At 42.9% G+C, this 12,367-nt stretch overlaps 1 protein-coding gene across 1 annotated transcript; it reads right to left on the bottom strand.

Annotated features, from left to right (window-relative positions):
* Positions 1–6,508: 6,508 nt before the first annotated feature.
* Positions 6,509–7,504, bottom strand: DNAJB8 (DnaJ heat shock protein family (Hsp40) member B8). The gene has a single exon (XM_033141032.1). The coding sequence runs from the start codon at positions 7,299–7,301 to the stop codon at positions 6,624–6,626; it is 678 nt and encodes a 225-aa protein (XP_032996923.1). The 5' UTR covers positions 7,302–7,504; the 3' UTR covers positions 6,509–6,623.
* Positions 7,505–12,367: the final 4,863 nt, after the last annotated feature.

Here is a 12,367-nt window from a genome sequence, read left to right as displayed (position 1 = left end):
AAGTCCTTGTTAGTGGTCCCCCATGGCTCAGATGCATGGCTCATCTCCACAAAGATATTGCCGGGGACAAATTTTGTGAAACTTCCATCTGGTTGAAGTCAAACAGGACTCCTTCCTGTCCAACTTCTGGCACTTACTGAATACTTTTTGACTGCAGCAGGCTTTTCAAATGAATTCTGATATTTATAGCTTTCACTCATTTTTAGTCATATTGTACTGGTTCTCCTGCTTAGAGACAACCAGGATTAAGTTGTACTGTATACAAATTGTCAAGATAAGTAAGTTAATGATCGTTAATGGCATTTGAGAAGAAGCAGAGGGCAATGGCTCTGCTGGCATATTCTTCGTTTGCTTGCAGTCTCTCCTGCTTTGTCGCTTATCTCCTTGGTTTGAAATATGACGTTTTCAGGGTTGGTTTCTTTCCAAAACAACAACTGTGTGCAATTGTACAGATTCAGATCCAGCTCCTGGTCTCCTGCTGCCATGGCCTGCACCTGCCGCTGTGCTTTGTCTGCCCTTGCTCTTCTCCCTGCCAGCTCTCTTGACCGGCCAACATCACATTCTTTCCTGTTACTGCACTTGCACATGCTAAATACTCCTAATACTCCTAATTTAGGAACACTCCAAACAGCAAACTGATCTTATTGGCTCCTGCATTGTTGACTTCTCCGGTAAGTGAGTTGTGCTTCTTTATTATCAAAGGGGTACCCCCAAAAATCCACAACACAGCAAGATTGCAGCCCAGTGCAGAGATGGTTGCATTTAAGTCATAGAATCATAGAGTTGGAAGAGACCACAAGGGCCATCCAGTCCAACCCCCTGCCAAGCAGGAAACACCATCAAAGCATTCCTGACAGTCCATAGAAATCAATGAGTTTAAGCTGATTTCAATTACTTACATAACTCTAGAGACCAACTAGGTTTGTTCTTGGTATGAGCTTTCGTGTGCATGCACACTTCTTCAGATACCCTCAGAGACCAACTAAGTTTGTTCTTGGTATGAGCTTACGTGTGCATGCACACTTCTGAAGGTATCTGAAGAAGTGTGCATGCACACGAAAGCTCATACCAAGAACAAACTTAGTTGGTCTCTAAGGTGCTACTGGAAGGAATTTTTTTATTTTTTTTATTTTGTTTTGACTATGGCAGACCAACACGGCTACCTACCTGTTACATAACTCTGTATTGGATTGTGGCCCTGCAATTTATAGAACACGCAACATTCTGTACGCTTCATCCGCCCCCCGCAAGTTCCCATACCTGCAGAAGGTGTAGAGAATGACTTTAAAATACTTCTCCTAAAAGGAGAAGGGAGATTTTAAGGTGGGGTTTGTTTGTTTTTAACTTAGAATTCCATGTGTATAGGTAAGTTAAACTACGATAGCATGGTTAGTGTTGACAGATTATGTAAAGAAAGTGAATACCGAAGCATTTATTTACTTTCCCCAAAATTACTAAAGATAAGCAAAACACAGCAGAATCAAAACAACAGGAAGCACTTTCCTACACAATGCACATTCATAATCCATGTTATTCATTGCTGTGGGAAGTTGTAAGGTTTGTAATATAGCTGGATTCAAGCAGGAGTGGTCCACCACTGGCTCTCAGCCAAACTCATAAGGAAGTGTCAAAGGTGTCACTAAAACCTTGAAAGGCTAGAATCTCAGGATGAACAATAATGGCAAATCTCCGTTTGGCAATCATTTGGCTTTCTCTACAATGTTTATCTGAAACATTCAGCATCAATCTCTGCATTAACCTTTTCACCTGCCGCTAAACGTTTGACCAGTGAAATCATCTAATGGGATTTTAAACTCTCTTGTGAATTTGTGGACACATCCAAGATGATGGCATCCATGTTACATGTTCCATCTTGGGGGAGTCCACCATTGGATGCTGTGACCCTCAGCCATGCTGCATTCAAGGTGGCAGAACACACACATTTAACCAGCACCATCTTTACAACTCATGACAAATCACAGCACCAGTATACTCAAACACCTAATATCATATGAAAAACATTGTACATGACCTAAAATTAAAACTATCTCCCCCATATGTCATTATCTGGCTTTCACTAGTACCCACAAAATTAAACAACTTTCAAACAACTGTCCCACAAGCCTCACAAATAACATTAACAAATGATAAGGTTTCTGTAGTATATTTGGCCCTCCTGGCTTACCATATCGGGAAGTGTCTGAGTTCAGCTCTCTGGCACTGCATTTTTTGTTTCCAGATCAAGAGTTCCTAGCAGCCAGTTGGCTGCACAGACGTTCTGTTCTTGGTGAAAAAGTCACCATTTGGTTATGCTCACTCTTTTCATTGAGGATTAGGCTATCAATGGTTTCTAACCATAATTATTTTTATGATGTCTCTAAATACCAGTTGCTGGGAATCCCTAGCGGGGAGAGTGCTGTTGTGTCCATGTTCAGCTTGCAGGTTTCCTGAAGGCATCTAATTGGCCACTGTGAGAACAGGATGCCGGACTAGGTGGGCCACTGGCCAGAACTAGCACTATTCTTATGTTCTTATTTGTGGTCTCCTCTTTGTGACACTTAACTGATGGTGTGATCATTGCGTTGTCATCATGGGCAGACTTGGAATTCTAAAAGCACCTCACAGCAAAGAACATGGTCATTTATCCCATATCATGTGAAGAACGAAACAGCCACCATTCCATGTAGAAGTTCTTGTGCCATTGGCCAGACTCCTGTGCATTGAAAAGCTGAATACTCAACCGGCAGAGCCTTTTTACTACACAATGACGGAAAAGTTCCACTGGTTGCATTTGTACTTGCCATGCTAACTGTTCAAGGCACAAGGTCCGAATGAGTCAGAAAAGAAAAGCGCCAATCTTACTTCTGCAATGTGGAAAATGTAAAGGATTCCGTTACAAAAAGCAGGATAAGTCCGCTCTTCACACTGAAATGCTCTTACATAACTACACCCCAGATAGGACCCAGTTTGCCCGAGGCCCTGCTCCATAGCACAATTACCCTGTTTATGGAGCCGACCCTCACCTGTGCACCTGGGCCTTCCATTACCATTTCTCCTTGCGTCAAAGCAAGCCATGGGGCACCAAAGCAAAGAAGAAGAAGAAGAAGAAGAAGAAGAAGAAGAAGAAGAAGAAGAAGAAGAAGAAGAAGAAGAAAGCGCATGGGATCAGCTTCCTAACAAAAGCATTTGTGGCCACCAGCTAAATCTATCACCTGCCTTTGAGATGAAGAAACCTTTAGGGGACTCCCCCACCCCACCCCCCTCCACTGCAAAAAGAAAAAAACCCTGACCATTTGCTTTTAATGTACAAAACATCAGAGGTTGTGTTGGGGAGGGGGTGTGGTGCTCTACAGGGGAAACACGGGAGTGAAGGGATCTGGCTAATGCGCCTGTCTATCAGATTAGGACGTCAGAAAATCAAAGCGCTTCCATCACTGTCCGAGGAGAGGCTCTCGCTTGTTGCTTAATGTGATCGCAGCCCCGCCGTTGGCACTCCAGGGAGAGCAGGGCACTGCTACTGCAATGTGCAGCAGGCTGTGAGTTTAAAATCCTATTAGGCAGGAACTAACAGTAGCAAAAAGAAAGCAGGTATCCCCTAGTGGGGATTTAGAGATGTTTAGACATAATTGGATTTTCCAAGCAGATGTCATTATTGTTAAACAGTTGCCCACTTGATATATTCAAGTTGTTGGCTGTAATTGCTAAAATTAGCAGGTCTGTGCAGAGCAAAGGTCAGTTGGTTAATATTGTGATTTAGTATTTCATGAAGTAATTCCAAATGCTTTAATGTATTTTTTATTTCGGTTTTGTTTTTGCAGCCCAAGTGCTCTTTAAAGTAGTTGTGGGGCTGCTAATAAAATAATGTCTCAGGCTCCCTGGGCAAACTGCTGACACTCATAGGCTAAGTGCAGTTGGGCTGAATTAGCTTTTGTGTGTTTTATGGAGGTCTCTATGCAACAAAGACCCTGCCTTTTTTTTATTTGGAGCAACAGTCGTTTCACTAAGGGCTGGCTCACACATATGACAGCTGCTTCTCTCGTCCCACCGCCATGATCCCTCTTGGCCACCCTCAGGTGCAGAGCTCTGGCACTACAATATTCATGGCTGCGGTGGCTCCTGAAAGTTTTCCCACTGAAATTTCAGAGGAAACAATTTGTGGAACAACATTTCCCCACACAATCCCTGTACTCAATGAGCAGAAGGGGTTGTGCAGAGGAAGGGGAAACATAATCCCCAGGAAATTTCCCAGCTTGGTGCTATCTCCTACCTCTCTCACTTACGCCATCCAACTATAGCTAGGTAGTGGCATTCTGTTCTTGATTCTTCATGAGTTGCATATTAGCAATGGTGCATCCCAGGTGTGGTTGGATTAAATCTCAGGTCCTCCTTATGGACTTCATGTAGGCATTTGCTTGGCAACAGTGAGAACAGGATGTTGGACTAGATGAGCCTTTAGCCTGGTCCAACAGTCCCTGATGATTTGCCATGCTGGTTAGGGCTAATGGCCCAAAACTTCAGCAGGGCACTAGGTTAGGGAAGGTTGTGTTACAACACGAAACTGTCTTTGGCATCCCTAATATTTTGGTACTTATGTGTCATGTTCCCCAATAAGAGATAAATGAATCCCCTTTTACTGGACAGTACTGATCCAACAAAAGATGCCACTTTGCTGTGTTTGCATCTTTTTCAAATGAAGTATGCCAGTATCCTGGAAAACTACAACTTGTGAAAGCATTCTCATTAACAAAGTTATGGCTAATGTTGAAACTCCTTAAAAGTTGACCACCTGTGGGAACGACATTCTCAGAGAAGCTTTAGCTCATAGAATCATAGAGTTGGAAGGGACTCTGAGGATCATCTTGTCCAACGCCCTTCAGTGAAGGAAGATGCGGCTGTCTAGGCACCAAACCTGCAACCTTGGTTTTGTCAGCATCACATTCTAGCCAACTGAGCTATCCAGTGTTTGGACTATATAGTGAAATTCCAATTGTAGGATTTGATTCTGTCATTTCCATGTAACCCCACATGCTATGTGAATGACCCCTGAGTTCTACTGTTATGAGAGAGGGAGATTTCCTCTCTTATCCCACAGCAGACTAACCAACTTCACAGGGTTGTTGTCAGAATAAAAAGAGAGGGGTCCTGTATGCTACTAAGAACTCCTTAGAGCAAAGATGGAATATAAACATGTCAGGAACATTCAGTTGTTTTCTCTTTATATATTGTGATGACAGAAATATCTACATTAGTGCCTACTGTATCATTACACTTACTTTAAAATGAACTTTGTAAATTGTTGATACCTAAGCAGCCTGCCTAGTAATATTTGCTTCGTAATTGGATTGTTGCCTATTATCTAATAGAAATATCAGAGAAAGAGTAAAAATTGAGTTATGTTCACTCTCCTATTAAGTTTGACATAGCTAACCTTTCATCTTTGCCCTTTTAACCCTGTCCATTCCAACTTGTTGCTTCCTCTTAGCTCAGTGTTCTTGAATCTGTAGCTGCCAAAGTTTCACCTGCTTTATTCTTGTCTCCAGAAGAATGAAGACAAACCTTGAAAGGGCTTGCAAGGGATTAACTTGGTTATTATTGTTAATATTGCTCTTTGAAACAAGATGAACAAGTAATGCAAATATTTTCCAACTTCCAAGCAATTATATTGAAGGTCACAGGTAGGGAACTCATACATGGCCCAAAGTTGAGTGTTTCATTTAGAACCATAGTGGAAACTCATTGTAGTGGGAATGCTGACATGTAGTGACCACCTGGATTTCAGACACTTCGTTGTTGTTTTTTAGGAGTGATGATCCAAGAGATTTTTTTACATTAGAGATTATTGCTGATCTATACAAGTTTAAGGATATAATTTTAGTGTCAGTTCAGAGAAAATTTCAGGAGTCTTTGGACCCCTTAGATCCTCATATCTGTTGGTGGGCAAGGAAAAATAAAATAGTTATAAAAGGAGAATTCTTGGATGCCAAGGTCCAGGTATGTCAAAGTTAGGGATGGGGAAAGAAACTCAATTCAGTTTGCATTTAAAAGTGAACCTGCCAAATTAGCATTTTCTGAAACAACCTATGAACACAAACATCATTTGAAATTCACAATTTTCTGAATTTTGCAGTGATGTCCTCCAGCTAAGTAAAGTGCACCAAAATGTATATTTTGGGGTAAGATCTGTATAAGGCGGCATATATTGGTGAAAATAATATACAAATTGCATTATATTAGACATGCTATTGTGTGTTTTAGGAGAAATTTGCACTAAAATGCTGATAAAATTTTCATGAAAAAAGCTCAAACTGATGTGGAAATGTGGAGAACTGAGTTTAAGACTGGAAATATGAGAAACCGGGAGTAACCAAAATTAACAGATTTGCCCATCCTTGGTCACACTGGTTTCCTCAATAGAATTTTGGAGTTATTCAAAATAAACCACGTGCCTCAACATCCTTACATTTGTGCAAAATTATTCAAAGTAATTGAGAAGTCTTTACCAAACATGTCTTGAACTCAATGAAGGAGTTTATTAGTTGGATTCCGGTTTTACGGAACAAGACTCCATTTGAGATCATACAAGCAGCTGGATATTGCTTTTGGGACAGGCATGAGGAGAGGTGTTAGCATTTCAACTGTTCCCTTCCATTTACTCTTATGGACTTCAGTTGGCCATCCTCCTCGATTTCCACTCTTTCTTGCCCATTCTCAACAATTTTTCGCGTAGTGACTCTTCGCCCGTTGACCACTTCGGTAGAAGTTGAGACAGATCTGAAGTTGTGCGTTCCAGTGCTGTCATCTCCAAAGGACCTGCAGACCATAGTGTGAAAGCCAGGACCAAATGAGTTGAATCCAAAATTAGTAAAGGCACTTAATCCAGAAAAGAGACCCAGGGGTCCTTGCAAGCCACTTCTGTTCTCTTCCCTGTTATTGTCTTCGTCAAGGTGGTTGTCCCAGAAGTCATGCTCAAAGATGTTCATTCCTCCAAAAAACTCCCTGAAGATCTCATCGGGACTGCGGAATACAAAGTCAAAATCAAATGGGCTGCGGGAGTGGCCCCCAGAAGCGCCTCTTCCTCTATACCTTGGTTCTTTGACAGGCCTGTCATAGAGAGCGCGTTTCTGAGGATCAGATAATACTTCATAGGCCTCAGCGACTGCTTTGAATTTCTTTTCAGCTTCCTCCTTGTGGTATGGATTCTTGTCAGGGTGCCACTTCAGCGCCAGCTTGCGGTAGGCCCTCTTAATATCTTCTTGCGAGGCATTTTGATGCAGCCCTAGGACTTCGTAATAATTAACCATCCCAAACAAAAGGCTGGCTGGATTTAGAGATTATTTGGTGGGTTTTCCCTGGGGACACAAGGTCCTATGCGGTTCGGATCCAGTGGATCCTGTTGTTTTGGTTGTGGCACTTCTTTCCTCACAGCCCAATGGTAATGGTTTTGGTGCCAAAGGGAAAGAGAAAGGTTGCTTGCTCATATTGTTTGATTTCAAGGTGCTGGCTGCTGAGTAGTATTGTGAGGTCAGAAGCATCTCGGCCAATCAGCATGCAGTTGACTTTTAGTGCATCTGAGGACTGCTGCAGTCCTATCAGTAGGTGTGTTGCGCAAATGAGCTCTCTGGAAAGGTCATATTTCACATCTATGATGCAACTTGTGGCAGATGCCTTAGACTATAAACTTTCCAGAGGAGGTATCTCTCTCTTCTAGGACTATTCCAGGTGATCCAACTGTCTGAAATACCTTAGCCAGTTGAAGGAGAACAGCATATATTCCTACAATACCCTAAACACCATGAGTGAATGACCACTTTGTTCCCAAGAAGATAAGTTGCACTGCAGGGCATAGCATCATTCCTGCTTGCCTGCATCTAGGTGCCCAGCATGGCCCTAACTTCTTGGATCCTTTAGCTTCACTCTACATGTGGTTATATAAAGCAGAAGATTTTGAAAGCACAACTGAGGCAGCAAACCTGATCTACACTAGCTGGCCCCTTGAGCAGGAGAGAAACTTGCCCCTATTGTTAGATTACCCTGACAGTAGATTGACCAACCTCAGTTCACACAAGCCCCCTCAGTGCTCATGTCTTTCAAGTGCTGGGAATGATGGGCTAGTGATACGCTGGGTGGCTCCATTCAAGGGGGAATCATATAATTTGAGCAGTGAGCAACTTTGCTTATGACCAGGACTGGCCCTACCTCAGCAGTTGCTGGGAAGCAGGGAGCAGCAACAAGGCGTCAAAGCTTTGTGCACCATGTGGCCTGCCCTTCATTCCCTAGCCTAGACTGCTTCCCTTGGGTGCAGTGGAAGACAATGCCCCATCACCAGTGTGGCACTGGGATGTGTGGGTGCTCATTGTCTTCTCCTCTGCTGGTCAAATGCCTTGGTCCATGACCGTCTCCCAACACTAGTGATTAACCACAGGCAATGTCTTAGTTAGACCACGCTCTGATAAGCATATGCTTTTTGTTCAGAACATATGCACCGTACATTGAGTGGGAAGGCGGAGGGGAAGCCCCTTGTCATATGGAAGGTACATTTCTGTCTGCCACTAGGCTCCTGATGGATAGAATGTGACACTTGCTGGTTCCACATCCACTTCAGCCAGTTGACATGGATGGAGGAAAGGGAATGATAAAGGGCAGAGTCACTATCCTGTATGTACCGCAGGGAGTGCTTATATTCACTTAGATACTGTGCATCATCATCATCATCACCGCCACCACCAACCAGTTCAATCCTGATGTTCGGTATACCAATATAGTTGCTTTGCTATCTAAGATTGTCTTCCTAGGGTTTCACTCACTGCCCAGCGTGAAATGTAGGCAGAGAGTAAGTAAGTGTGTTTCTCATTGGGAGCAGCTCACTGTCCATTTCCCAGGGTCTACAGCAGGCACCAGAGATTATCAGCGACTCCAGTGCCACTGCTATAAGCTAGAATGGATTGTGGAGCAAAGGAGGAGCGTGTGCGGGAGACCGGGGGGCTGGGGGTGGCAGAAAGAAATCAAGAGTGGGATGAGAGAGATGCCCACACAAAATAACTAGATACACAAACTAGCTAGGCAGCCCCATCCCTAGGAGCCAAGGCTTTGAAATGAGAAATGTTTTTCGTATCTTAAATCTCAAGTACAAACAATAAAAACCAGCCCAGGCTGTGTTCTTTGAAGAGAAAGTACGAGTGACCTGAGCAGTGGTTATCAGCAGCGTCATTAAGATAAACCCTTAACATGATTTAAAGCATCCGAAACTGAAGGCAGCACTTTCAGATACTAACAAAATGGCCTGACATTGGGGATGAAAATCAATAGTAATCAGATGTCACTGAAAATACTCAAAAGTGTCCCCTGACTGATGGAGGTGAGATTAGTGTAAATATTTGTATTCTAATCAGTGGCACACGAGGGTTGGAGGCAGCCTCTCTGTCTATTTAATTAATGGAGTGGCTTTTAAAAAGGATCCTAATCATATGTGATTGTATCTGCTTATCAACATTTTTGCTAATTAGATGATATGGAGGCAGTCGTTCTGCTAATTCCCTCATCCGAACAGCATATCCTGCACAGATAAAGTGCAGTCTCTTTTTAATAAGAAACAATCATGAGACAGACTAACCTTAATGGTGCTTATTATCCTTGGAGCTTCTACTCCACCTCCACCTCTCCCCTTACTTTGCTTTCTGTTCCAGAATGCCAGATGGACAAAGTTATTGGAGCCTTCATCTGCCCTGGTCATGTATGATAAATATGATCATACATCTCCAGAGGGCATTTCTTTCGCTCTTTATATCCCACCTCCAATAGCCAAGTTGTCAAACAGATTGGGGTTGAGAAACCTTTCACATTCCAACTCCAAACGGCCGCACCCCCATGCTAAACCAAACGGGGGGTCGCAGCTGACATCTGCACGATCCCTCTTGGCTGCTGAGATGTGGCGGGTGTGCAGCTCCACATTCTGCTTGTCAGCAACAATGGCGCACAAAGGCAATTTTAGATTCCGGACATAAGGGTCTCACGGTGCCGGGACCTCGCCTCTTTATGTGGCACTGTGCATTACTTCACTGATTTGCAAAATGGGGTGCGTTTGGGGGTCCTCCTCCTCATTCTTCTGAGTGGGGCTCTGGATATTTGCCCACCCCCCAAGTCCTGCCCAGTGCTGGATTTAAGTATAAGTTAACAAGCTATAGCTTAGGGCCCCACTCTCTTGCCCCCCACAAAAAATTATGAGTTTTTGTAAATTGTGTTTATAAAGGAACTTTTGTTATTGCCAAATGCCAATGTGTTTGCATTATTAAGTTTGTTATGAATAAAAAAATCTTTAAGTTAGAGCTTAATGATTATTTCACTATTAATATACTTCTTCTTCATTGTATTTCAGTTCAACAATTACTTTGATAAAATACATATTTTGCTATGTGCAAATGGCTTTAGATACCTATTAGGTCTATAAATTACCATATAGCATAGGTTCAACACAAAAAACAGTGACAATTTGTTGTTGACAAAGGACAGCTGGACATATAAAGTGCCCCATTACCTTCAGTATCTTAGGGCCTCATCAAACCTAAATCTGGCCCTGGTCCTGCCTTCACAGCACCACACTAGCCAGGGGAGTTTGTAGTGAGGCTGTGGGGGAACGCTTTCCCTGTTGCAGTTTCCTCCATCCTTAAAGGGTAAAGGGACACCTGACCATTAGGTCCAGTTGTGGATGACTCTGGGGTTGCGGCACTCATCTCTCTCTATAGGCCGATGGAGCTGGGGTTTTCCACAGACAGCTTCCGGATCATGTGGCCAGCATGACTAAGCCACTTCTGGAGAACCAGAGCAGCGCACGGAAACGCTGTTTACCTTCCCGCTGGAGCGGTACCTATTTATCTACTTGCACTTTGACGTGCTTTCGAACTGCTAGATTGGCAGGATCTGGGACCGAGCAACGGGAGCTCACCCCGTCGCGGGGATTCGAACCGCCGACCTTCTGATTGGCAAGCCCTAGGCTCTGTGGTTTCACCCACAGCGCCACCCGCGTCCATTCCTCCATCCTTACTATGAGCGTATTCACACCTAGCCTCCCACAGACAATAGCTTGCATGCAGACAGTCCCAAGTTCAATTCCCAGTGTCTCCACAAAGGGATGGAAAAGAGCTCCCATCTGAAAATCTGGAGAATGGCTGCCAATTGGGTGCAGAAAGGAATGAGTCAGATGGACCAATGGTCTGACTCAGTATAAGACAGCTTCCAGAGTTCCTTTATGTGTTGTGTTCCCATTTAAATTATAATTATTTCCATATTAGCATCTATAACTATAAATTAGCAAATGGTATACAAACCTGTTTCTTCTTTGGCGATGCTAGCTGTTTTTTCCAGTGGAAATCACATCTCCACCAGAAGCTCCTATTATCCACAAGAGGGGAAATACATAAACAGATACCTTTTATTCCAACAGGTTTTGGGGAACTGACTGTTGTTGTTTTTTTTAAAGGAAATTGCTTTTAATAGCGCTCTGCTGTTTTTTATTATGTGTCTTTTAATAGATTCGTATTTTATAATGTTTTAGTTCTATTACCGTTTAGTTATCTTTTAATGATTATCTTTTATATGTTTTTAGCTTTTTGTATTTTATCTGTCTTGTTTTAATAGGTGTAAGCTGCCTGGAGTCCCAGTCTGGGGAAGAGGAGCGGTATAAACAAATACAATAATGATACCTGTGTTGTACCTGTGTGTTTTCCTCTCTGCAATGAAAAGCACCTCCCTCAGCGCTTCAGCCGCTATCCAGATCTTTACCCCTGTTGCCACAACTGCTTTCAGGAAAATAAAACAATGGTCACAAATCTTGTTTGGCCTTTAGTCTGCTGCAGATAGTGGTTTCCTAGGGATTTTTCGTTTTCCTTTTTCAAGATTGCAACTCTTTTAACTTTTATTTATCATACTTTTAAATCTTCTATAACTTGCAGTAGGCACTTGGTTAAGTGGAAGGGTCTTTTACCAATTTGAAATAAATAACAGTAACAACAAGCTTCCACCAAAAATACAGAGCCCTCTGAGGAGCTAACCTGCTGCCTTTTTGCATTTTATTGTATAAACTCATTTACTCTGTCCTAGGAATGCTTTTCCAAGCTGTGAAACTCTACTGAATCTTCATACCTTTGTGTGTGTGTGTGTGTGTGTGTGTGTGTGAGAGAGAGAGAGAGAGAGAGAGAGAGAGAGAGAGAGAGAGAGATTTGTTTTTCTTGTCCTTTAAAATGGGGAGAGGTGCTGATAGGGTCATGCAGAGAAGGGTTTATGGCCGGCCCATTAATCCCACAACAAGGCCTGGATCCTTTTATCTAAAACAACATGAGCTTGAGACATTTGCTGTAAGTACTTTGACTACCCA

Source organism: Lacerta agilis, chromosome 2, assembly GCF_009819535.1.
Source record: "Lacerta agilis isolate rLacAgi1 chromosome 2, rLacAgi1.pri, whole genome shotgun sequence".
NCBI lineage: Eukaryota > Metazoa > Chordata > Lepidosauria > Squamata > Lacertidae > Lacerta > Lacerta agilis.
The sequence above is the reverse complement of the archived record's forward strand: the minus strand, read 5'-3'. Positions and strand labels throughout refer to the sequence as shown.